Source organism: Oncorhynchus clarkii, chromosome 4 (assembly GCF_045791955.1).
Source record: "Oncorhynchus clarkii lewisi isolate Uvic-CL-2024 chromosome 4, UVic_Ocla_1.0, whole genome shotgun sequence".
NCBI classification, from domain to species: Eukaryota; Metazoa; Chordata; class Actinopteri; order Salmoniformes; family Salmonidae; genus Oncorhynchus; species Oncorhynchus clarkii.
In genome coordinates, this window is record NC_092150.1 from 58,141,763 (window position 1) to 58,168,211 (window position 26,449).

At 42.7% G+C, this 26,449-nt stretch overlaps 1 protein-coding gene across 7 annotated transcripts in view; it reads right to left on the minus strand.

Moving 5' to 3' along the window:
- Window positions 1-24,350, minus strand: part of LOC139406988 (kinase D-interacting substrate 220b) — a 41,964-nt gene extending 17,614 nt beyond the window's left edge. For 4 of the 7 annotated variants that reach the window (XM_071150213.1, XM_071150209.1, XM_071150212.1 and 1 more), the window contains exons 1-19: window positions 24,164-24,335; window positions 19,996-20,160; window positions 19,605-19,703; window positions 19,303-19,401; window positions 15,780-15,878; window positions 15,030-15,131; window positions 14,799-14,897; window positions 12,375-12,572; window positions 12,165-12,263; window positions 10,600-10,698; window positions 10,397-10,495; window positions 10,047-10,224; window positions 9,638-9,802; window positions 7,546-7,725; window positions 7,025-7,190; window positions 6,512-6,663; window positions 6,058-6,161; window positions 5,745-5,930; window positions 5,482-5,622 (exon numbers count right to left, since the gene is read on the minus strand). In XM_071150213.1, coding sequence (XP_071006314.1) covers window positions 5,482-5,622; window positions 5,745-5,930; window positions 6,058-6,161; window positions 6,512-6,663; window positions 7,025-7,190; window positions 7,546-7,725; window positions 9,638-9,802; window positions 10,047-10,224; window positions 10,397-10,495; window positions 10,600-10,698; window positions 12,165-12,263; window positions 12,375-12,572; window positions 14,799-14,897; window positions 15,030-15,131; window positions 15,780-15,878; window positions 19,303-19,401; window positions 19,605-19,703; window positions 19,996-20,127 — 2,397 coding nt within the window. In that variant the 5' untranslated portion in view covers window positions 20,128-20,160; window positions 24,164-24,335. Of the gene's footprint in view, window positions 1-5,481; window positions 5,623-5,744; window positions 5,931-6,057; window positions 6,162-6,511; window positions 6,664-7,024; window positions 7,191-7,545; window positions 7,726-9,637; window positions 9,803-10,046; window positions 10,225-10,396; window positions 10,496-10,599; window positions 10,699-12,164; window positions 12,264-12,374; window positions 12,573-14,798; window positions 14,898-15,029; window positions 15,132-15,779; window positions 15,879-19,302; window positions 19,402-19,604; window positions 19,704-19,995; window positions 20,161-21,144; window positions 21,260-24,163 lie in introns of those variants that run through there. The other 3 variants (XM_071150211.1, XM_071150210.1, XM_071150208.1) reach the window with 3 other exon arrangements.
- Between the last annotated feature and the right edge of the window lie 2,099 nt (window positions 24,351-26,449).

The following is a 26,449-nucleotide window of genomic DNA, read 5'->3' on the forward strand; positions in this document are numbered from 1 at the left end:
CAGAATAGCGTAGCCTACAGCGTTGGCTCGCAATGCAGTTTTGTGAACGCCCATCCATGTCGTAACGTTTGTAAAACAGGCATTTGCGTTGGCTTTATTCGCCTAGACATTAGTCCTGACCAATGATTAAGACTAAACACTTTGGCTATTTAAGATGGGCATATGAGCTACCCAAGTTTATCAGTTGTAATGGTTTGCATATTTGCAATGAGAATCAATGTGTTTACACAGCGAGAAATGCAGAAGTATTTTCTTATTCGCTATGATCAGCTCGTAAAAAAAAAAAAAAGTACTAATAGGCTTACTTACATTCATGAGAATTTAGCCAACGGAGTGGAACTCCCGGAAAGCCCTCCTGAGTAGGGCTGTTGAGGTGACTGTATTACCACCACACCGGCAGTCATGAGCATTGACCGCAGTAAAATTCCATGTGGCCGCTAAGTCACAGTAATCTCCTTTTATGCACTCTGGACATGCTTTGGTAGTACCCAACTCGCTAACGACGATCAGGTCCTAATGACCTAGTACTCAGGACTTTACTGTCCCTCTAGCCACTCTGACATCAATGCAAATGAAAATCATATCAAAAACACACATCATCAAAGCAGTAGGCCTATAGTACTTTTAAAACTCACCTCACTGTGATGATCAATTAGAAAAAAAGAAGTTCAACAGCAGGTTGAAACAGTGTAAAACATGGTTGTTGTGGATGTTGTTTCATAGCTACACAGAATGTCTCACCACCATGCGTTTCCATCTCCTCTCTCTCCTTTACTCCTTTCTCGAGCACGCAGACGGGCTGTCAACAGTTTAGTGAAATGTATTTAAATGCAAAAACATGTTACTGTAGATGTTCCCACGCAGACTTAAATTGGTTTCCCATATTAAGTACTGGGTAGCTGCAGGAACAAGGTTGGAGAGCCCGTGACATACAGAGTTTGGGCAGAATATCAGCTACTCATATTAAGCACACGCTGCGCTATAAAACCGAAGTAGCCTACAAAACAGACTGGCGAGAAAGTGGGTGGCCTCCATTTGCAATTGGAGTGCATACAGATGACATGTCTTTTTCCCCCTGCCCCCATTCCTGCCCATTTGATAACGGGCCATTCTAAATCAAAACTAATTTGACATATTAGTAAAGACGAGATTAAATTGAGTATAGTCTGATGGGTGAAAATATGATCACTTGATGAGAACAGCTGTGCAGCCAGAGACAAGGGACAGAGCACATGCTTTTTTTGCTACTTTCTCAAATCATCAATAGTCTGTAGTCGCATCATGCAGCCCATATATGTTTCGATTTCTAAGGCATTCTAAGGTTTGTATCATTCACAACTAAAGTTGCCACATAACTAAAAATGATGCCTATAGGACCTGTTTCTCAATTATCACGTATACGTTCAACACTGCCATTTCAATCGTTCTGTAACGGGAAAAATACCCTTTCTATTTTATTCAATTATATTCTTCTTACTATAAAATCATCTAAAATAAAATAATGTCACAGGACTTATATGCATATATTGTCAGCTAAATGAACTAGCCCACAGCCTATGGCATGGAGCATAGCCAGATAACATAGGCCTACAGTAGTCAAACTCATCTTCAGTTCTTCTGAAATACATTTTCATTCATATCATGTTTCTTTAGACCTGACAAAAATAAATAATGTATTTATTGTGATGGTATACAATGGGGCAAAAAAGTATTTAGTCAGCCACCAATTGTGCAAGTTCTCCCACTTAAAAAGATGAGGCCTGTAATTTTCATCATAGGTACACTTCAACTATGACAGACAAAATTATAAAGAAAATCCAGAAAATCACATTGTAGGATTTGTAATGAATTTATTTGCAAATTATGGTGGAAAATAAGTATTTGGTCAATAACAAAAGTTTATCACAATACTTTGTTATATACCCTTTGTTGGCAATGACAGAGGTCAAACGTTTTCTGTAAGTCTTCACAAGGTTTTCACACACTGTTGCTGGTATTTTGGCCCATTTCTCCATGCAGATCTCCTCTAGAGCAGTGATGTTTTGGAGCTGTTGATGGGCAACACGGACTTTCAACTCCCTCCAAAGATTTTCTATGGGGTTGAGATCTGGAGACTGGCTAGGCCACTCCAGGACCTTGAAATGCTTCTTACGAAGCCACTCCTTCTTTGCCCGGGTGGTGTGTTTGGGATCATTGTCATGCTGAAAGACCCAGCCACGTTTCATCTTCAATGCCCTTGCTGATGGAAGGAGGTTGTCACTCAAAATCTCACAATACATGGCCCCATTCATTCTTTCCTTTACACGGATCAGTCGTCCTGGTCCCTTTGCAGAAAAACAGCCCCAAAGCATGATGTTTCCACCCCCATGCTTCACAGTAGGTATGGTGTTCTTTGGATGCAACTCAGCATTCTTTGTCCTCCAAACACGACGAGTTGAGTTTTTACCAAAAAGTTCTATTTTGGTTTCATCTGACCATATGACATTCTCCCAATCTTCTTCTGGATCATCCAAATGCTCTCTAGCTAACTTCAGACGGGCCTGGACATGTACTGGCTGAAGCAGGGGGACACGTCTGGCACTGCAGGATTTGAGTCCCTGGCGGCGTAGTGTGTTACTGATGGTAGACTTTGTTACTTTGGTCCCAACTCTGTGCAGGTCATTCACTAGGTCCCCCCGTGTGGTTCTGGGATTTTTGCTCACCGTTCTTGTGATCATTTTGACCCCACGGGGTGAGATCTTGCGCGGAGCCCCAGATCGAGAGAGATTATCAGTGGTCTTGTATGTCTTCCATTTCCTAATAATTGCTCCCACAGTGGATTTCTTCAAACCAAGCTGCTTACCTATTGCAGATTCAGTCTTCCCAGCCTGGTGCAGGTCTACAATTTTGTTTCTGGTGTCCTTTGACAGCTCTTTGGTCTTGGCCATAGTGGAGTTTGGAGTGTGACTGAGGTTGTGGACAAGTGTCTTTTTATATTGATAACAAGTTCAAACAGGTGCCATTAATACAGGTAACAAGTGGAGGACAGAGGAGCCTCTAAAAGAAGAAGTTACAGGTATGCGAGAGCCAGACATCTTGCTTGTTTGTAGGTGACCAAATACTTATTTTCCACCATAATTTGCAAATAAATTCATTAAAAATCCTACAATGTGATTTTCTGGATTTTTTTTCTCATTTTGTCTGTCATAGTTGAAGTGTACCTATGATGAAAATTACAGGCCTCTGTCATCTTTTTAAGTGGGAGAACTTGCTCAATCTGGTGGCTGACTAAATAGTTTTTTGCCCCACTGTATAACATTTCATGACCGCCACAGCCCTACTCCTGAGTAGCCCAATTTCATTCCATATTGCCCATTTTATTTTCACTTGTCCTGTTTATAGGATATGGTGTTTGTTAACACGCACAGTCATATTCAAATCGAAGTGCATTTTTATTTGATAGGGCACGCCCTTTTGGCTATTTGTCATAAATATGGTCTCAAGTCTATAGGCTACAGAAAAACCACATAGGCTACTACTCTTTCTACTATAGGATACATCATTTATGTCGATGACTTGAGCGTTGGTGGACTGCCAGAGGCACGCTGGGCACACGCAAGATAAATATTTTGCGGCCCTGACTTTGGCAAAGTGGGCACTGCTTAACATGGTGCGGCATCAGCACTCACCTAAATGGCCCATATGCCGCTGGGAGAGAGACATTTTCATTGTTTTGGGCAGAATTATGTGAAGCGGTATGTGTTGTCGGAGGTGCATCTTGGTCAGTCCGATGCCGCCCTCGTCAACCTGCCGTCTAAGTGGCTGCCTAATCCTGCCTAATGGGCGGGCTAGCCCTGTGTGTGGGGGGTGCTCGCTGCATGTGTGTGCGTGTGTGTCTGTGAAGGGACCTCAGTTCAACACCTAGCAACCCCGTCTGTCACGTCTGCTCCCACCCTTCCCTCCCCAGCATTGCGCACTCCTGCCATCATCATTACGCACACCTGCCTTTCCCCAGTCACGAGCATCAGCGATTATTGGGCTCACCTGGACTCAATCACCTCTGTCATTATCTTCCCTATATCTGTCTGGTTCCCCGCTCTGTTCCCTGCTTCTGCATTGATTGTCATATGTCCATGTTTACCCATGTGCTGATGCTGTTTCTGTCTTGTTCTGTCTGTTCCCGATTAAATGTTTGATTCCCCATACCTGCTTCTCATCTCCGGCATCGGCTCTTACACCGTCAAGTGGTTTGAATCGCTTGGTTGGGGCTACCAATCAAATATATACACTACATTGCCAAAAGTATATGCACACCTGCTTGTCGAACATCTCATTCTAAAATCATGGACATTAATATGGAGTTGGTCCCCCCTTTAATGCTATAACAGCCTCCACTCTTCTGGGAAGGCTTTTCACTATTACTGCAGGGCCTTGCTTCCAATCAGACACAAGAGCATTGGTGAGGTCGGGCACTGATGTTGGGCGATTAGGCCTGGCTCGCAGTCGGCGTTTCAATTCATCCCAAAGGTGTTCAATGTGATTGAGGTCAGGGCTCTGCGCAGGCCAGTCATGTTCTTCCACACCGATCTCGCCATGGATCTCTCTTTCTGCACGGGGGCATTGTCATGCTGAAACATGAAAGGGCCTTACCCAAACTTCTGCCATAAAGTTGGAAGTAGAGAATCGTCTAGAAAGTAATTGTATGCTGTAGCGTTAAGATTTCCCTTCACTGGAACTAAGGGGCCTACCCCGAACCATGAAAAACCATTATTCCTCCTCCACCAAACTTTAAAGTAGGCACTATGCATTAGGGCAGGTAGCGTTGTCCAAACCCAGATTCATACGTCGGACTGCCAGATGGTGAAGCGTTTCCACTCCAGAGTCCAATGTCGGCAAGCTTTACACCACTCCAAACGACGCTTGGCTTTGCGCATGGTGTTCTTAGGCTTGTGTGTAGCTGCTCGGACATGGAAACCCATTTCATGAATCCACTCAATTGAAGAGGTGTCCACATACTTTTGCCATGCAGTGTAAGTTGTTTCTATTCTATTTCACTATTTCCGCTACAGCTCAGTCAGCTAATAACTCCATTATCCCAATGAACAAAAGACATTGAAATATGACATTTTGTGACCGCTATCAAATGTCTAGATGAATTACTCTAAACATATGAGTGATGTTGGTTATTCCGTTACAAAGACATCTTACATAGAAGACCCATTATTATTTCCCCAGATCAAAGATTTCATTAGTAAACAAGAAGCAGCGAGTTCAGATGGCCTTGCTCCTCTAATAAATTGATCAGATTAAAGACAATTGTATTACTGACAGCTTCTGGAATATTTATGACTGATGGATGTGTTGTTTGCTCTCTTGGGACAGATTGTTTTCGGAAAAAACTCAAAAGGTTGCACAAGGGTGAGATTTTCAAAAAGGTTAGTGCTCAGAGTGATACGGTATACCCTATCACCCTGTGACTATGTGTGTGTGTGTGAGTCGTACCGTATCCAGCATCTGCAGTACTTTGTCCTGTTCACAGGAGTCCAGGCCGTCTATGATGACAGCCAGACGCGTCTGGTTCTGAGTGAAGCCATCGATGGTCTTAGCCATCCTCGCCATCAGCTCCACCTCATTCTTCAACACCTGAGGATGGAGGAGAGAGAGGTACAGCGAGATATAAAGATATGTAGAGACAGGTAGCAGGTATGTGTGTATGTTTGTTTTTGCGTGTGGATGCATGTGTGGCTGTTTGCAGTGCACCCTACCTTCATGAAGCCCTCGCTCTTGAGCTTGTGCATCTTGTTGGCGGCACTGTGCAGCCTCTTCCTCTGAGAGTTTAGCACCGAGTCGGCCACCTGCCACCAGGTCCGGCAGTTGAGCACCAGCGCCAGGCCCACCACGCTGGCCATGGCGATCAGCACGGCGTTCACCGTCTGGTTGGCAACGTCCACCTTTATGCATTTTGAAATTGTCTTATTCATTCAACATTGGTGAAGAAATTCAGACTTTTTAATCACATCGATTTCAGAACCTGCTATAATGCTAAAAGGCCAATAAGCTAGACTAATAAAGTTAAACCTTGAAGATGGCGAGGAGGGCCATGCCGGTGATCAGGCAGCCCAGGATGAAGACGAAGATGACGAAGGAGGGAACGCAGCATGTCTTCTTCCACTTCTTCTTCCCTATAATACATTTTGAATGACAATCAGAACAGAAATGCGTATTTTTGCTGCCTATGATCAATTTATCATGAAAGATCATAGAAAACAGTAGGTATAAAGTATTCAGTGGGCATACAAATATTTTGAAACAGGAAGTAGACTACTAACTAAGCTTGTTCAATAAGAACATTCATTCGTATTGTCTGTTGGACGTTTGCAAGCCTTTGTGGTTAGTTCCTACTGAAAACTGTGTATTAACGAATGTAGTGACTGATAGTGACTCAAAGTAGTGCCAACAGTAGAACACATTTGCCCAAGGGGATTCAATAAAGTAAACTGAATTGACTAGTCTGTCCTCCGCTGGTCCTTACCATGTGATTCCTCCGTCTTGAAGACCCTGAAAAGGCGGCTGGCCATGAAGCCAAACTCCCTCTCACAGGCATCAGACAGGGTGGCTATCATCTCTGCCAGGCTGGTCTCTCCTCCCACACTGGACAGACGGTTGTAGTCCGTGAACAGGAACCTGCAGGGATACAACAGTAGAGGGAGAGGAGTGGACATATTAAATCATTGGTCACACACAAACTACAACTTAGAACAACTTTATATGGAATTCAAAAAGTCTCCATGAGCGCTACATAAATAATATGGAAATAATTGACAAATCAAGGCATATAATGAAGTGATGTAAAGAAGTTGATTACATCCAGGACTGATGTGATAAATACAGCATGTGATTGAAGTTTAGATTTCTGGCTTTGCTAAGAGGGATTTGATAGTGATTTTGGGTGGGTGAGGAGTGGTGTGTGTACCAGATGGGCAGAGCACAGGTGGTCTGTGTGTGTTTGTGTGTATGTGTGTGGGTGCGGATGTGTGTGTTATACCTGACGGGAAGTGCGCGGGTGGTCTGTTCGGGCAGGTCAGGGGGGTTGACGAACATCAGTTTGAGCAGCAGCTCCAGGTAGCCAATGTGTCGTGCCAGACGGGTACTGATCACCCATGCCCAGTTCCAGTTCTCCCCCTCACGACGACTGCCGAAGTACACCACCACTACAGAGCGAGGGAAACAGTTATCTCCTAACTGGATCATTAACAGCCACCACCACTACAGGCCAAATGAAGACAGCCAGAGTTTAAAAAAACTGTTCCTGTGTCATTAAAGGGGTTTGGAAAAGCCAGTCAGTATAGTGCATAGGCTGTGTGTTAATATACTGTTTATTCAAGCATTAAGTCCGGTAAAAAGTATGAATCCTTTTTCGAATCTCCTTGATATCGCTAACTGCGTTGTTACCAGAGGTCACTACATTATTGTTACTGGTATAATACTGCCCTCTAGTGTGGCACTTGAAAATACCTTAATAGTACTGGACTACATACAAAATGGAGGACAAAGTGACGGTCTCACCGAAGAAGACATAGACCAGGGCCAGCAGGCTCAGGGAGACGGCAATGGCCAGCTTAGGGTCGACGGTGAAGCCCAGGACCAGAGCTACAGAACCACACAGCAGCAGGGACAGGAACAACACCATCCAGGAAAACTGGAACAACGGCTCTACCTGCTGGCCAGCAAACGTCTTCATCTCATCTGGAGAGGGGAAGAAAAGGATGGGTTGAATGAGGAGTAGGATCAGGCGAGAATAATTTGTTAAAATTAACAGCCATCTTATTATTAACATGTATAACATATTGTTAAAGGAGTAGTTCACTATTTTACAACTTAATGTTAGATGGTTCCTCACCCTGAAAGTAATCTATTGGCCAGGAGAAAAGTTAATCCAACAGCCACTACAAACTTCAGCTAACTTTAGCCATCACAAGCTAACAATCAATGGAAGTGATGTGAGCATCTATTATTTTTTTTATGGCCAAATCACCTTTGAGTAACATCAAACCAAATATGCAGTTGATATCAGGTGATTTAGACATATATTTTCTAAATGCTCACATGCCCCCATCACTTCCATTGATTGTTAGCTTGTGATGGCTAAGGTGGTAGTGGCTGTTTAAATAACCTTTCACCCTGGATTACCAGTTTCTCTTGGCCCATAAATTACTTTCAGGGTGAGGAACCATCTAACATCAAGTTGTAAAATAGTGAACTACTCCTTTAACATATCATTATTTTGAGCAGTATCATAAACGCTCAGACTCCTCTTTAGAAGTGAGTGGAGCAATGGCAAGCAAACTGCCTTATAGAAAGAGATACAGTGAGCTCCAAAAGTATTGGGACAGTGACACATTTTGGGGAAATGATACAAAAAGTATATGAAAATGATACAAATGAGTTTTTTTTATGATACAATGACTAGGAAGTTAAAGTGCAGATTGTCAGATTTAATTCAATTTTATTATTGATTATAAATTATAAATTACAGCACTTTTTATACATAGTCCATCCTATTTTAGGGGACCCAAAGTATTGGGACAAATTCACTTATATGTGAATTGAAGTAGTGAAAAGTTTAGTATTTGGTCCAATATTCCTAGCACGCAATGCTTACATCTGGTTTGTGACTCTACAAACTTGTTGAATGGTATTGCTGTTTGTTTTGGTTGTGTTTCAGATTATTTTGAGCCCAATAGAAATGAATGGTAAATAAATGTAGTGTGTCATTTTGGAGTCACTTTTATTGTAAATAAAAATACAATATGTTTCTAAACACTTCTATATTAACGTGGATGCTACCATGATTACGAAAAGTTACAAAAGCACAAATATGATCCCCCAAGACATGCTAACCTCTCACCATTACAATTACAGGGGAGATTAGCATTTTTTGGAGGTATGATATTTATGCCTCTAACTTTTTCACTCATCAATAATCACGATTCATTCAGGATTATCCATAATCATGGTAGCATCCACATTAATGTAGAAGTATTTAGAAACATATTCCATTCTTGTTTACAATAAAAGTAACTCCAAAATGACACACCAAAAAAATGAAATGTAAAAGAAAATGGGCATATATTTATATTTTGAGATATGGCCGCAGACCCCACTTTGAGAACCCCTGGTATAAATAATACTCTTAAGGGGCCTCCCGGGTGTCACCAGAGACTCTGGGTTCGAGCCCAGGCTCTGTCGCAGCTGGCCGCGACCAGGAAGCCCATGGGGCGGCACACAATTGGCCCAGCGTCGTCCGGGTTAGGGAGGGTTTGGCCGGCAGGGATATCCTTGTCTCATCGTGCACTAGCAACTCCTGTGGCGGGCCGGGCGCAGTGCACGCTGACCAGGTTGCTACGTGTTCAGTGTTTCCTCCGAAACATTGGTGCGGCTGGCTTCAGAGCTGGATGCGCGCTGTGTTAAGAAGCAGTGCGGTAGGGTTTTGTTTCGAAGGACGCATGGCTCTCGGCCTTTGCCTCTCCCGAGTCCGTACGGGAGTTGCAGCAATGAGACAAGACAGTAACTACTAACAATTGGATACCACGAAATTGGGGAGAAAAAGGGGGTAAAAAATAATAATTATACTCTTAATTCTGTTTCAGTTCCTTACCTTCCAGTTTCTTGAGCAGGAAGGACTTGCCGCTGCCCCACTGGGCGTACAAGCCCACACAGATGGGTGGCTGCATGGTGGGCTCACTGAGGATGTCTGCCAGGGCACTGCTGTACAGGTCATAACCCAGCATGTCTCCGTCAGACTCAGTAGGGGACAGGTGGCCTTGGAGGGGACACAGACAGACGGAATGAGATTACTTACAGCTCTACAATATCTACATTATTTACCGTTTATTTGGTTACAAGTCTACAATATTTATATAGGTAATATTGTCAGAGAACAGTGGCTAAAATGAGACTCCCGGTCTTAGCGACTCCATCACACAGGTAACGTCCTTTATGGTGTTCTACTAGATTTTCACCGCCGAAAGTCACTGACCGAGCTTCCGGAGAGAAAGGATACTCACGGGCTCCAAAGATCTGGGTGAGGATGCTCTTCTGGTGGCTGCAGTCGATGTTGTAGGGCGTCTCGCCGGCCTTGTTGGGCCGGTACAGCAGGCGGCCATCTTTCGGGTTACGGAGGAGGAGCTCCGCCAGCCTGCGGCTCCGGCCACGTATGGCGATGTGGAGAGGGGTGTCGCCTCTCTAGCGGGAGACAGGTAGGATCAGACTTCTATCTACATAACTTGTGTCTTTTTGACATTCTGTGTGCCATGTATATGGTTTATTATACATTACATATGGACGGCAATAGATTATTGTACAGGTCGTTCGGAAGCTAGGTTTAATAAAGGTTAAATGGCTAAATATCTTGTACCTTATCCACAGCTGACACTTTGGCTCCTTTGTCCAGCAGAAGCTCCACTATGTCAATATTCCTCATCTTAATTGCCTTGATCAGAGGGCTCTCTGAATCCTGAGACAAAAAAACACATGATTATGGTTTGGAGAACAGTGACTACAGTAGGTGGCTGTGTATGTGTCTGGGTTGTCACATAGTGAAATATGGTTGCCTCTTACCTTGGTGCAGGTCTCCGTGTCGGGGTTGCACTGAAGGATATCTCTCACCATGGTGGCGTTGCCTTTCTCCACGGCCCAGTACAAGGCTGTCTTGTTATCCTACAAGAGGTCAAAATGTATTGTTGTAAGGCAGTTGAGGTGAATTGTATGTACCTTCTTCTATAATGTAGTACTGTGTGTCTCCATCTCAAATGGCATACCATCCCCTAAATAGTGCACTACTGTTGACCAGATTCCCTATGGGCCCTGGTCAACAGTAGTCCACTATATAGGGCAGCCTTTCTTTAAGTATGGGTTTGGGTCGCGACGTGTCAGAGTAAATTTATAATTATTTTATTAATTACTGGAATTGATTTGGCCAAGTGCAACTGCGCAATCTGTTCAGTGCACTCTCTGCTTAGCAGCTGTGTCTCTGGTCAGTTTGGCAGCAGCGCGAGTGGGAGGGAGAGTGCGTATGCTTCGTGGTTTGCCGGATCTTTTTTGGCAGATTTCTTGAAGATCACTCTGCGACCCACACGATGCAACGTTGTCGTTCAGCACTAGATCACGCGCTGTCAGCCACTGACTTGTCATTCCCACTCGCCATTGAATGGACTCAAGCTAGCCACAAGTTCTGACTGAGCGCAATCGTCACGAGGCGCAAACACAGCGATGAGTTCTCCCTCTTCGTTTCACACACATTTTGAGAAATAACGAAGAGCGCCCACAATGTGTTTTGTGCGGGGAAGTGCTTCGTAAATGAGTCTCTCAAAATGAACAAATTAAAATGACACACCCTGACCAAACATCCACAGCATGAAGTTAAACCCAGGGAGTTCTTTCAGAACAGGGCAGAATACTTCAGGAAACAGGGCTTCGACGGTGGAAGAGTAAGTCAGTTAGCAAAGCATTGTTGTCATTTTATAACAGGTGATGGATGACAAGCAGAAATAAGGGAGTATTATCTCTGACAGTAGTCAATGTGAGTTTCTCTTTCAAACAATCCCCTTGTACACAGCTAATAGCCAGCTAGCTAACGTCAACTTTAGCCAAAGCAAGCTAGCTAGATACTGATAGTGCAACCCTAAGTAACAGTACCTATAAAGTAAGATGTACAGTAGGCCTGACCATTTTTCATCTGTACTGTTACTTAGGGTTGCACTATCAGAAACTCAGTCCGTGTGTGTGTGTTCTGTTATACATTTGTGTGATGTGATCAATCAGTTTATTCCAGTTCAGAATGATAATGCTTTCTTGTATTTTAACAGCGACAGTTCCAACCGAGACAGATATATAAGAGAGTTTTTAAATGGGAAAAATAAACATGAATAGCTATTTATATGGGTATTTTATTGTTATTTGTTTCTGTCTACATTGCATTTGTTTTAGGCATAAGAGCAATGTAATGTACCAATATGTACGTATAGTTGCGTGTTTTCATAAGCTTGGGTCCCCGAAAAACACAGAATTTCTCATTTGGGTTCCAGGCTGAAAAAGCTGAAGAACCTCTGATATAGGATACAGGGTGCAATTTTCGATGCACGGTGTGTGTCTTATCTGAAGTAGCTAGGTGTCAGACTCATTACCTGTCCTCTGATGTCGATATCAGCGTATTTGTGCAGCAGAGCCCTCACTATCTCCACATGGCCTCCTCTCACTGCCCCGATAAGCACCGTGTCTCCACTCTGTACAACACACACATACAATAGGTCACCATACAGCATACACACTACATCCACATCTCAATACAGCACCTATAATACAAAATATGTGTCTGCGTGTGCTCCTTTGCTCACTCTGTCTGGTATGTTGACGTAGGTGCCAGCGTCCAGCAGGTCCTGTACTATCTCAGTGTAGCCCTCCTTGGCAGCGATCATCAGCGCTGTGTTTCCGTCCTTTTCCGTCATGTTCACGTTAGGGTTCCTCTTCAGAAGCTCCTTCACCACCTCAGTGAAACCTCCCTTCACTGCCACAATCAGAGCTGTCATTGAGTTCTACAAGGGGTGGGGTGGAGAGAGGGAGGGAGGGAATGAGGGACAGTGGAAAGAGAGGGGGGGGACAGAACAAAGGGAGAAAAGAGAGACAGAGGAGGACAGGAAAGAGATAGAATGAGGAGAGGAGTAGAGAGAGCCGTGTGATTACGATGATAGTAAATCAATACAGAGTAACTACGCTTAATGTACAAAGCCGTTCTCTAGGACTTTAAGCAGATGATAAAACAGTGAGAGGTGTAGACCGGAGGGATGTTGAGAGACAGACCTTCAGTCTGCTGCTCTCTCCCTCCGCTGAGACTGACCATCAGATGCAGGCACCGTCAGCCCAGTAAAATGAAAAGCAAATTATTTAAATGATTGCTCACTCAGCTGTGCCTCACAAGTAATACAACAATGTATCTATTACCAGTGTGATCACACAGCCTACATCAAATTTTGAAATACACTGCTCAAAAAAATAAAGGGAACACTTAAACAACACAATGTAACTCCAAGTCAATCACACTTCTGTGAAATCAAATTGTCTACTTAGGAACACTGATTGACAATAAATTTCACATGCTGTTGTGCAAATGGAATAGACAACAGGTGGAAATTAGCAAGACACCCCCAATAAAGGAGTGGTTCTGCAGGTGGGGACCACAGACCACTTCTCAGTTCCTATGCTTCCTGGCTGATGTTTTGGTCACTGTTGAATGCTGGCGGTGCTTTCACTCTAGTGGTAGCTTGAGACGGAGTCTACGACCCACACAAGTGGCTCAGGTAGTGCAGCTCATCCAGGATGGAACATCAATGCGAGCTGTGGCAAGAAGGTTTGCTGTGTCTGTCAGCGTAGTGTCCAGAGCATGGAGGCGCTACCAGGAGACAGGCCAGTACATCAGGCGACGTGGAGAAGGCCGTAGGAGGGCAACAACCCAGCAGCAGGACTGCTACCTCCGCCTTTGTGCAAGGAGGAGCACTGCCAGAGCCCTGTAAAATGACCTCCAGTCGGCCACAAATGTGCATGTGTCTGCTCAAACGGTCAGAAACAGACTCCATGAGGGTGGTATGAGGGCCCGACGTCCACAGGTAGGGGTTGTGCCTACAGCCCAACACCGTGCAGGACGTTTGGCATTTGCCAGAGAACACCAAGATTTGCAAATTCGCCACTGGCGCCCTGTGCTCTTCACAGATGAAAGCAGGTTCACACTGAGCACGTGACAGACGTGACAGAGTCTGGAGACGCCGTGGAGAACGTTCTGCTGCCTGCAACATCCTCCAGCATGACCGGTTTGGCGGTGGGCCAGTCATGGTGTGGGGTTGCATTTCTTTGGGGGGCCGCACAGCCCTCCATGTGCTCGCCAGAGGTAGCCTGACTGCCATTAGGTACCGAGATGAGATCCTCAGACCCCTTGTGAGACCATATGCTGGTGCGGTTGGCCCTCGGTTCCTCCTAATGCAAGACAATACCTCATGTGGCTGGAGTGTGTCAGCAGTTCCTGCAAGAGGAAGGCATTGATGCTATGGACTGGCCCGCCCGTTCCCCAGACCTGAATCCAATTGAGCACACCTGGGACACCACAGACTGTCCAGGAGTTGGCGGATGCTTTAGTCCAGGTCTGGGAGGAGATCCCTCAGGAGACCATCCGCCACTTCATCAGGAGCATGCCCAGGTGTTGTAGGGAGGTCATACAGGCACGTGGAGGCCACACACACTACTGAGCCTCATTTTGACTTGTTCTAAGGACATTACATCAAAGTTGGATCAGCCCGTAGTGTGGTTTTCCACTTTAATTGTGTGTGACTCCAAATCCAGACCTCCATGGGTTGATAAATTTGATTTCCATTGATAATTTTTGTGTGATTTTGTTGTCAGCACATTCAACTATGTAAAGAAAAATGTATTTAATAAGAATACTTCATTCATTCAGATCTAGGATGTGTTATTTTAGTGTTCCCTTTATTTTTTTGAGCAGTGTATAATTTTTAAAAATGTCCTGAACCTCAATGCATTGGCAGGTAAATTCAAGCAAAGCCAATATGCAGCGATTTTGTATTGGGCCTATAGCTTACTGCACAAACCTCATTGCTACAGTACTGTTTTTAATTGGTTAATGTTGCATAGGCTTATGTTTTTTAAGTCATGTTAATAAAAACTCAGAGCGGTAGATCGACATGCATTTTGACTCAGAAAGTGATCTTGACTCAGAAAAGGTTGGTGACCACTGGTGTAGATTGCAGACATACCGCCCCCTCCTGGTCGACATCGGCTCCATTCTCCAGCAGGTGCATCACACAGTCAAAATGGCCCTTCCTGGCTGCCCAGATCAGAGGGGTAGTGCCGTACTGAGAGAGGGAAAGACACACACACACACACACTTCAATACTGGCACAGGTCACTATTTTCTGGCCAAACTGGGCCACCACTAACCCAAAGGTTGGCATTGCCCAGCCATGCTGCCCAATCTGTTGTCTCACCTTGTCAGAGCAGTTGACCTTGGCTCCATTTTCAAGCAGGACCTGGACGATCTCAGCATGACCTCTGCCTGCTGCCCAGATGATGGGGTACACACTGTATTGCTGATGGCAGAGAAAGAGCGAAAAAGAGATTTAGTTTGAGTTCCAAATGGCACCCTACTCCCTACACAGTGCACTACTTTTGGATGCATTACCCTATACATGGGGAATAGTGTATCCCTCTTCACCCATAAATATGTGTATAATACATGGGGAATAGCCATGAATTAAAGGCCGCCCACAGAAGGGAATGCAATCCAGAGGTGTGGTTGTTTCCAGGAGCATGGGAGTAATGGAGTCTGCTACGTTGGAAGTTATGGGTAACAAGATGGACGTGTGCCTCCTGGGCCCCACCACCTGTGGTGCCTTTGGTTTCTGTTGTGTTATTTGGTATGTTTTATATTCATTATTGAGGGAAAATGTAGTTACTATGACTGTGATTGTCTCATCTAGCTATCTTAAGATGAATGCATTTGACATTTTAGTCATTTTTTGCAGACGCTTTTATCCAGAGCATCTTATACAGTAGTGAGTGCATACATTTTCGTACAGGTCCCCCGTGCGAATCAAACCCACAACCCTGGTGTTGCAAGTGCCATGCTCTACCAACTGAGCCAAACGGAACCACTAACAGTAAGTTGCTCTGGAGAAGATCATCTGCTAAATGACTCAAATGTAAAATGTCTGAGACGGGTCATGATGACTGCTCACCTGTCCAGTAGTGTTGGGGTTGGCTCCGTTGTCAAGGAGAACCTTGGTTACCTCCACGCGGCCTTTGTAGGCAGTCCACATCAGGGCCGTCCAGCCTCCCTACAGAACACCAAACACACAACCTCAATTGCTGTACAAAAACATTCTCCTGCACACATTACAGTACCTTTAGGGCTTTGCACACAAAACATTACAAACCTAGCCTGTACATTGGAAAGCATGTTAATTGAATAGTTATGTGTTTTTGTAGAAAAAAGAAGGTAGGGAAGTGCTGCTAAGGTACACAACAGGGGCAGACCGATTAATCAGCATGGCCGATTAATTAGGGGCGATTTCAAGTTTTCAAAACAATCGGTAATCAGCGTTTTTGGACGCCGATTACACTGCAATCCACGAGGAGACTGCGCGGCAGGCTGATCACCTGTTACGCGAGTGCAGCAAGGAGCCAAGGTAAGTTGCTAGCTAGCATTAAACTTATCTTATAAAAAACAATCAATCTTAACATAATCACTAGTTAACTACACATGGTTGACAATATTACTAGTTTAACTAGCTGATCCTGCATTGCACATAATCAATTAGATTGCCTGTTAATTTATCATCGAATCACAGCCTACTTCACCCAACAGGTGATGATTTAACAAAATCGCATTCGCGAAAAAAGCACAATCGTTACACCAATGTACCTAACCATAAGAACGTGAAATGTCAGAATAATAGTAGAGAGAATTACTTATTTCAGCTGTTATTTCTTTCATCACATTCCCAGTGGGTCAGAAGTTTACATACACTCAATTCGTATTTGGTAGCATTGCCTTTAAATTGTTTAACTTGGGTCAAACGTTTTGGGTAGCATTCCACAAGCTTCCCACAATAAGTTGGGTGAATTTTGGCCCATGAATTTTGGACAGAGCTGGTGTAACCGAGACAGGTATGTAGGCCTCCTTGCCCGCACACACATTTTCAGTTCTGCCCACAAATGTTCTATAGGTTTGAGGTCAGGGCTTTGTGATGGCCACTCCAATAACTTGACTTGGTTGTCCTTAAGCCATTTTGCCACAACTTTGGAAGTATGCTTGGGGTCATTGTCCATTTGGAAGACCCATTCGCAACCAAGCTTTAACTTTAACTGATGACTTGAGATGTTGCTTCAATATATCCACATAATTTCCCCCCCTCATGATGCCATCTATTTTGTGAAGTGCACCAGTCCCTCCTGCAGCAAAGCACCCCCACAACATGGTGCTGCCACCGCCGTGCTTCACGGTTGGGATGGTGTTCTTCAGCCTGCAAGCCTACCCCTTATTCCTCCAAACATATTAAAAGTCATTATGGCCAAACAGTTCTATTTTTGTTTCATCAGACCAGAGGACATTTCGCCAAAAAGTACAAACTTTGTACCCACGTGCAGTTGCAAACCGTAGTCTGGCTTTTTATGGCGGTTTTGGAGCAGTGGCTTCTTCCTTGCTGAGCGGCCTTTCAGGTTATGTCGATATAGGACGGGTGCACTTCATATATAGATACTTTTGTACCTTTTTCCTCCAGCATCTTCACAAGGTCCTTTGCTATTGTTCTGGGATTGATTTGCACTTTTCGCACCATAGTACATTCATCTCTAGGAGACTGAACGCGTCTCCTTCCTGAGCAGTATGACGGCTGCGTGGTCCCATGGTGTTTATACTTGTGTACTATTGTTTGTACAGATGGACGTGGTACCTTCAGGAGTTTGGAAATTGCTCCCAAGGATGAACCAGACTTGTGGAGGTCTACAATTCTTGGCTGACCTTGGCTGATTTCTTTTGATTTTCCCATGATGTCAAGCAAAGAGGCACTGAGTTTGAAGGTCGGCCTTGAAATGCATCCACGGGTACACCTCCAAATGATTCAAATTATGTCATTTAGCCTATCAGGAGCTTCTAAAGCCATGACATCATTTTCTGGAATTTTCCAAGCTGTTTAAAGGCACAGTCAATTTAGTGTATGTAAACTTCTGACCCACTGGAATTGTGATACAGTGAATTAACAATTGTTGGAAAAATTACTTGTGTCATGCACAAAGTAGATTTCCTAACCGACAAGAAATGTATGGAGGGATTGAAAAATTAGTTTTAATGACTCCAACCTAAGTGTATGTAAACTTCCGACTTCAACTGTAGTTAAAAAAAAATTATGTTAGCAGGCAATATTAACTAGGGAAATTGTGTCACTTCTCTTGCGTTCAGTGCAAGCAGAGTCAGGGTATATGCAGCAGTTTGGGCCGCCTGGCTCATTGCGAACTGTGTGAAGACCATTTCTTCCTCACAAAGACCGTAATTAATTTGCCAGAATTTTACATAATTATGACATAACATTGAATGTTGTGCAATGTAACAGCAATATTTAGACTTAGGGTTGCCACCCGTTCGATAAAAGGGAACGGTTCTGTATTTCACTGAAATAATAAACGTTTTGTTTTCGAAATTAGATTTCGGATTTGACCATATTAATGACCTAAGGCTCGTATTTCTGTATGTTAGTTTTATTATAATTAAGTTTATGATTTGATATTTGATAGAGCAGTCTGACTGAGCGGTGGTAGGCAGCAGCAGGCTCGTAAGCATTCATTCAAACAGCACTTTCCTGCGTTTGCCAGCAGCTCTTCGCAATGCTTGAAGCACAGCACTGTTTATGACTTCAAGCCTATCAACTCCCGAGATTAGGCTGGAAATACTATAGTGCCTATAACAACATCCAATAGTCAAAGGTATATGAAATACAAATGGTATAGAGAGAAATAGTCCTATAATAACTACAACCTAAAACTTCTTAACTGGGAATATTGAAGACTCATGTTAAAAGCAACCACCAGCTTTCATATGTTCTCATGTTCTGAGCAAGGAACTTAAATGTTAGCTTTTTTACATGGCACATATTGCACTTTTACTTTCTTCTCCAACACTTTGTTTTTTGCATTATTTAAACCAAATTGAACATGTTTCATTATTTGATTTTATTTATGCATTATATTAAGTTAAAATAAAAGTGTTCATTCAGTATTGTTGTAATTGTCATTATTACAAGTATATATACACATTTATTTAAAATATAATATATATATATATATATATTTTTTTATTTATTTTTTTTATTTTTTTTTTTATAACATTTAAAAAAAAATATTAATTGGCCGATTAATTGGATTTGGCTTTTTTTGGTCCTCCAATAATCCGTATCGGCGTTGAAAAATCAGAATCGGTCCACCTCTGGTACACAATAGTGGATTTTGGTAGACAGAAGGTGCTCTTTGGTAACAGGGGTAAATTGGTTATCAAAAAGATAGGAGGACCAAGGCACTCTTCATATAATTAATGAAAAGGCCTTTATTTATATGGCATGTTCAATGGAAACAAAGACTAAAAACTCTGTTTTTATTGAAAGTACTAACTGAAGTGGACTGAACAAGCATACAAATCAAGTTTATACAATCACCAACACATTACAGTTATTACTGATTGTGGCCTGTTGAACTGACTGAGTGTCTCACCATGTCTCTGTGTTCCATGTAAGCACTGCTTTCTAGCAGCTCCTTCACAACATCTACATGGCCCTCCTTAGCAGCACAGATCAGAGCAGACCAGCAGTCCTGAGGAAAGGAGAATACCACATCACATCATACCGGTCACCATGGAAACAGGGAGACGACCATGACTACCGTTACGATGGAGACCTCAGGCAAAGTTCACAGTGATTGGCACATTCCCAATGACTGTCATACTGAACTGAATGTATTCATGTCAGCCTTGAAATGAACGTGTGTGTGTTTATCCATTGAGCTCTCCTACTCACCACATCGTCCAGGTTAACATTGGCTCCTCTCCTGATGAGCTCCTGTACTATCTCAATACTGCCCTGCTCTGAAGCCAGCATCAGGGGTGTCTGCCCATTCTGTTAGGGAGGGGGCAAAGGCAAGCAATTAGAAAGACCTAACACAATGAATGATCTCTCTTTATACAGTAATAGACCCAATCTTCATTAGACCAAATTTATTAGACTGTGTTTCCCAAATATAACCCTATTCTGTATATAGGGCACTACTTTTGAGTAGGACCCATAGAACTCTGGTCAAAAGTAGCACACTACAAGGTGATAGGGTGCCAGTTAGAACACAGCCTATATATAATAACTATAGCTAGATTAGTAGACCTGTAGGCCTATTAGATAGTATGAGGATACTCACGTCACTCCTGCCGTCCACCTCCTTGAACTTGTCCAGGTGGGCCTTGAGTGCTGCCAGGTTCTCCTCCTCCACGTAGCTGAAGAGGTTCTGGATGGCCAGAGTGGTCATCTTGATGGAGGTGGTGGTGTCCATGGCTGCAGCTACTTCTCCTCACCCCCACTGCACCTGCATGGTGAGAGATCATAGAAATAGACCGCTTCACTTCAATGCGTACACTCAAAATGGCTGCCAAACCACCCATTATGGCATAATTGACTCCAATGGGAACCCCCGTTCTACTCATTCTAGTTCTGTGGGAGAAAGACAGGATAGTAGTCATGGGAAGCTAACAAAAACTTAATAAACACAATATATAGCTTAGCACCAATAACAGCAACATACATGCTTTTCCCCCTCACTTGTTATAGGCTACCTTTCATTTATAAAAAGGCTAGACTATATCTATATTTTTATATAAAAAGCAGTGTGAAACCGTGACCATAGAAATATAATTAATAGAATGTGCTTGGAACCGCTAACCATGGGGAGCTCCATTCTATTCATTCTAATTCTATGGTGGGTGGTGACCATGTGAGATGGAGATATAACAGAGCACATAGCCTAGTTATCTGACCCTGGCAGGCAGCCAGTGGGTCGACTCACTCCAGTGCTACCTGGCCCAGGCCTAGCTATCTCCTGGCAGATGCAAGCAATATCACACTCAGAGACTCAAGACCACTCACTCACTACTTTGGTGACAGGATTTTCACCCAGGCAGTCACAGCAGGAAGAGTTGAAAGAGATGTTTGCTTGGTTTATTCAAGTTCTCCTGGCTGCTATCATTATCTGCCATTAATGTATTTTCTCACTCAGAGAATAGCCTCTGCTTGGAAATGCATACAGTCTTCTTCCTATTTTACCGGCACACAAAATGGTAGCTAGTCTAAATGTGTTTTTTTAGTTCTCAAAGCATGTGCCGTTATTAGTCCTGGGCTATATAAAGTGTTTTTACAATGTTATTATCCATTCGTTTTTGGCATAGAAAAAAAATATACAGTAGCCTAAGTCATACTAGAAATTCGCAGGGTAACACACCAATGACATAGAAAATATTACAACCCCAAAATATATAAATGAAAACCAACAGTGCATGTTCACAACTTTACTTACCTTATTCACAGGCTCTTTGGGGAAGACATTCGGCTAGGTAGGCAACAGGCCTAAGTGATTTATCTTCCTGGCCTAACCATTAACACAAGTTTATTAATCATCGTGCATTATTCGGTGACGGTCATCGATTTCTGAATGATGGTAATTGGCCAGCCAAATGACAGCGGTCTCCGTAATAACCGTTCGAATAGCGGTCACCTCTCCTCTGCTCCTGACTGCAGTCATGTCTAGATGAGTACAGCTTATATCAAATTGACATCAATTAGCTTTTTTGTTTTTATGTCAATTAGCGAATTTTTGCAGTCAGCATTTTATTGTTTAAGGCTTATGATGTTTATTTTCTTTTCATGATGGTCTTCATCCATAACCGTCGTTACACGGTTATTCGGTAATTGTGCCAGCGCTATCCATAATGTACTCTCTCCATAAAACTGGTCAGTTTTATTACACTAACTATATACTTATCCTACACAATACAGACAAATACAGACAATTTAGCTTACAATTCAGCCAGCCAAGCCTACAGTGTACAATGTAACCTTAAAATGCATGGCAGGGCGCACTTAATCAAGGCTCAAAAATAAACCCATTCTGTATGACATGAAACAATGTCTAGATTAACCAGCCTGGCCATGCTGGCAGGCTGACAGCCAGTAAAGAAAGCATTCCTTCCATCACCACAGAGAGAGCACAGCACAAGCCCTCCAGCACTCTCACACACAAACACCCTCCAGCATTCCACCACACAACACCCAGGGCCTGTTGCAGCAACAGTAACACAACAGCTGAAAGCAGCCACAAAGAATAGAAAATGGAGGAAAGGCAGCCAGCAAAACATCAAAACACATCACCGTGTGCTGCATTGCTGCCAATACCATTAACCTGTCGGCTGTCGCACACAGACAGAAGACAAGGCGCAATTATTACACTGTTACAACCGTGCAATCTTACCTATGGGAATAACAGGCCTACTGTTCTCTATGTGGGTTATTTTTGGCTACTCTCGTTTCGCTCTGTAACTTTTGTCTCCACATACAGCGGTCCTGGCTAAACCTATTGACTAGGCTATTCTCCCTGGCTGTGGCTGCTGATATTGAATTATGTATGAGAATGAGATACCACTCAGCCTCTCTGGCACATGCTCAGAGGACATAGCACAGTGGAGAAAACAGGCCCAATATAGGCCAGTGGTACCACTGACCTAGAGAATATAATATCAATCAATCAAATGTATTTTATAAAGCCCTTATTACATCATCAGTTGGTAACGTCAATACTATGATGTAGGCCTAGTTGTGAGGATGGTTTGAACCGTTAAGACCTTCCTGTCTATCTGTGGTATACAACGAATAGCCTATTTGTCACGTGTGCTCTCTCTCCGGACTCTAGGTCACAAGGCTGCTCGTTATGGCGCACACCTGTCACCATTGTTACGCGCAACCTGCGTGTCTTCAGACTCACCTGGACTCCATCACCTCCCTATATATATGTCACTCCCTTTGGTTCCTTCCCCAGGCGTTATTGTTTCTGTATTGTGTCTGTGTGCTGTTAGTGTTTCTTGTCTTGTATTATGTTGCGTTTATTTATTAGAACACGCACTCCCTGAACTTGCTTCCCGACTCTCAGCACACATCGTTACACTATAGCCCTATTTGGACATTGTACAGTATCTGTGGTATGCAGAGGATCAAGGGTTGTGTTAAAAGCAGAATTGTGTGTGTTCAAGCAAAGAAAATTATTAAATGCATAAGAAATATCTTGCTGCACTTCTCTCTCACTCCTTTTCTCAGTCTAGCCAACATTTTTCTGGTAAAATGGATGATTAACTTAAAAGCATTAGGAAATGTAGCTGCCTATTTTCTTTCTATGATAAAAAAGACCTTGCTTTTTCACTGTAAGCAAATTTAGTTGTGGCCGATAGCCAAATTGCGCTGCACTTATGTTGTCATCTGATAAAAATGAAGCTATTTTCTTCTGAATGTGCTGCATGTTATGTGAAGTACAAATACAGTTGCATACCCCTGATCCCTCTATGATGAAAAAAAAACACACTTGACTTTCAATATAAAATACAGGTGAAATGGTTTAAAACGCAGATTTTAATTGACATTGATTAGTGTTCTAAATGAGACCCCTGGAGAATAGAAGGAATATGACTGTTTTTAAACTGGCAGCACAATTCTGATATATTTTTTAAATGTATTGGTCTTTTGATTAATCAATTCAGCTCACAAAAAGAGCTGATGTGAAAAGATCTGATGTGATTGGTCAAAAGACCAAATAGTCGAAAAAAGATCAGAATTGGCTGATGTGAACGCAGCCAGGCTAGTCTATCAATACGAATCTTGGAACGTTTAACCTACTGCAGTGTTTCTCTATGCTGTATCTATTTATGTTTTGTTCTTCTCTGTCCCGAAAGCAAAAGTACTGCAAAGTAATCATAGAGAAATTACATATGCGTGGAAAGTACCTCAAAATAACTTAAAATAATAATGCAAGGTTTGGAAATGAGAGAATTACATAAATTATGCATTGTTTATGTGCGACACCACTTGTTGTATTGATACGATGCATCCGGCTACTAAACTCATCATCATCAGGAATGTATCATAAATGACTCGTTCGACCAATAGGGGCTAGCTAATTTCAATTTCCAACAACATTTAGATCGAGTGTATCTCGAAACGATCTATTTATCCCTATCGAATGTTAACGTTAGCTACCTAAACCATCGAATGGTAGCTTAGCGCGCTCTCGCGCTAACATCTTCTAAAATAAAATAAATAGCTAGCTTTTCGTTCCTGACTGCGACCATTATTGATTGCTGTATTTTTAATAAATGTCAATGACCGTAATTACTTTAACATTTGTTTGACAGCGAATATGACATTTGCTAAACCGCCAGATCTCAAACAAGAGAACATTCTGAACTGCTCGGGCTGTCAATTAAACGGCATCGATCAAAGGAGGACGCATTTTGATGTTCGTACGTGAGAAATGGCGATTCTCAGTCACATACCTCTGGAGTAAAACGTCTATAAATGTTCCACACTTCGGTGTTGTCGTCTCAATCCTCGATTTATATGCGTGTAAAGGCTCACGGGCTATTTATTCCCCATCCTCGACAACAGCCATTTTAGTGGACCAGAAAAATAGCACGTAAGGGTGGTTTCCTCACTGTTCGTCAACTCATCCTCCCCGCCTACAAAACTGTGACGTATGGGAGCTCTGAGAAGAAAATGTTGGAAAGATGCGGAGTCGATACTGTACAAGCTGAATTAGCCATTTACTAAAACTGCAACTTCAAAAAATGATCATATTTTATTAACTGACTAGGAAAGATTTCATATTATGTCAAAGCTTTGTGTGTGTGTTGTGGATGTGTTACACATTTCAGGTTATTGCTCTCATAAATTCCCTTGTTTGGTATCACATTCACTCTCGACCCTAATTTACGAAGGAGCTGCAGTTGTGTTGTGAGGAAAATAACACGTTTTACCTGGCTGACTAATTAATGGTTATTATTTTATGTTGGGTCAAAGTCCAACATTTTATGAGGAGAGTAAAGGACATGTGCTGGAGCTGTTAAGCTGCTATAGCCTGGGTAGCAGTTAGCCTAGGTATCAGCTAGATAGCAGCATTGCTCAATGGTATCTGAAGGCAGTGTATAGGTTTATTCACCTGGCAGAAATATTCAATAGCTTCTGATGACCTAAACTGACTATGACTAGGTTTCCATCCAATTGGCGACAAGATTTTCATGCAAATATTCTAGAATCAATGGAAGTGAAGAGAGGGCATATGAATAAAAAATGACATGTTTCTTGTAATGTCGAGATCACAATTTATTTTTCTCATGATCACTACATAACAAAATATCACAATTTTCTCGTGATCATTGACAACAAAATGTTTTATCGAGATCACGAGATAATCAAAAGTAGCACTTGTTCAGTTGCACGATAACCACTGCTCGTAGGGCATTAAGCCCTGAACATGCCTGACAGGCAGCTCTGTCTCCAAGGCTGTGTGCAGCACCCAAAACCACAGCCAATCGCAGCTAACTTGTCTACTCTTGTGTGCTAGCTAGTTAGCTAGATATTCTTGTTAGCTAGCTTGTTATGTATGCTGGTTGTTAGCTTGCATAATTGATATGTGTATAATTTTAAGAGACACCATGTTTTGTGGGTAATATTTACATTTACGGTGGGTGAGCTCCATTCCAGACAGGCTGATCAGATTATATTTCAGCCTCAGGGGCTGTTGGGCATTCACTCACTGCTGTACAATGTCGAGAAAAATTCAAGAGTATGCTACGAAATGAATGTCAAAACGTAGTTTTCTTTGCCTTATGTCTTAGCTTAGTAAATAAATATATATTTTATCCTTATTCAGTTTTCTATTCAGCAGATTTCATTTAGACAATGACCATGTTTTCACTCACGAACCTGCAACCACTAGTTAGCTTGTCAGTTAACGTTCAAAGTTAGCGCCGTTCTGCTGCAGATCAGAGTTCTATTGACCAGTGACCACTTTTGATCGTGCCTATGATGACATTCTGTTCACTCTAAACATGCTAAATTCTCAGACTAAATTGTCTGTAACGTTTGCACCATATGGGAGAGACATGGGGTTTGACTATTGTTTTTCTGACAGAATTCCCTATTGAATGGACATATTTGTATAAACCTTGAATTAATTTCACATTTTATTGGTGAACACCCTAGAGGCTAATAAATCAGAATGCTTCCCTGTAGGCTGTTTCTTAGGTAAGGCTCCTTGCATGCAGATTACCTGTCAAAGTGCTTTATAGGCAGATACATATCTGATCCAGGGGGTGAGCTTTATTCCTGGCAGGCTCTTTCAAAGGTAAAGCTTCTTGCAGACAGCCTACAAGGCAGCATCCTGACTTGTCAGCCACTTAGGCTGCCATTGAATCTGATCAGCCTGCCAGGAATAAAGCACACCCACTCTAGATCATATACAGTCTTGGCCAAAAGTATTGAGAATGACACAAATATTAATTTTCACGAAGTCTGCTGCCTCAGTTTGTATGATGGCAATTTGCATACACTCCAGAATGTTATGAAGAGTGATCAGATGAATTGCAATTAATTGCAAAGTCCCTCTTTGCCATGCAAATGAACTGAATCCCCCCAAAATATTTCAACTGCATTTCAGCCATGCCACAAAAGGACCAGCTGACATCATGTCAGTGATTCTCTCGTTAACACAGGTGTGTGTTGATGAGGACAAGGCTGGAGATCACTCTGTCATGCTGATTCAGTTCAAATAACAGACTGGA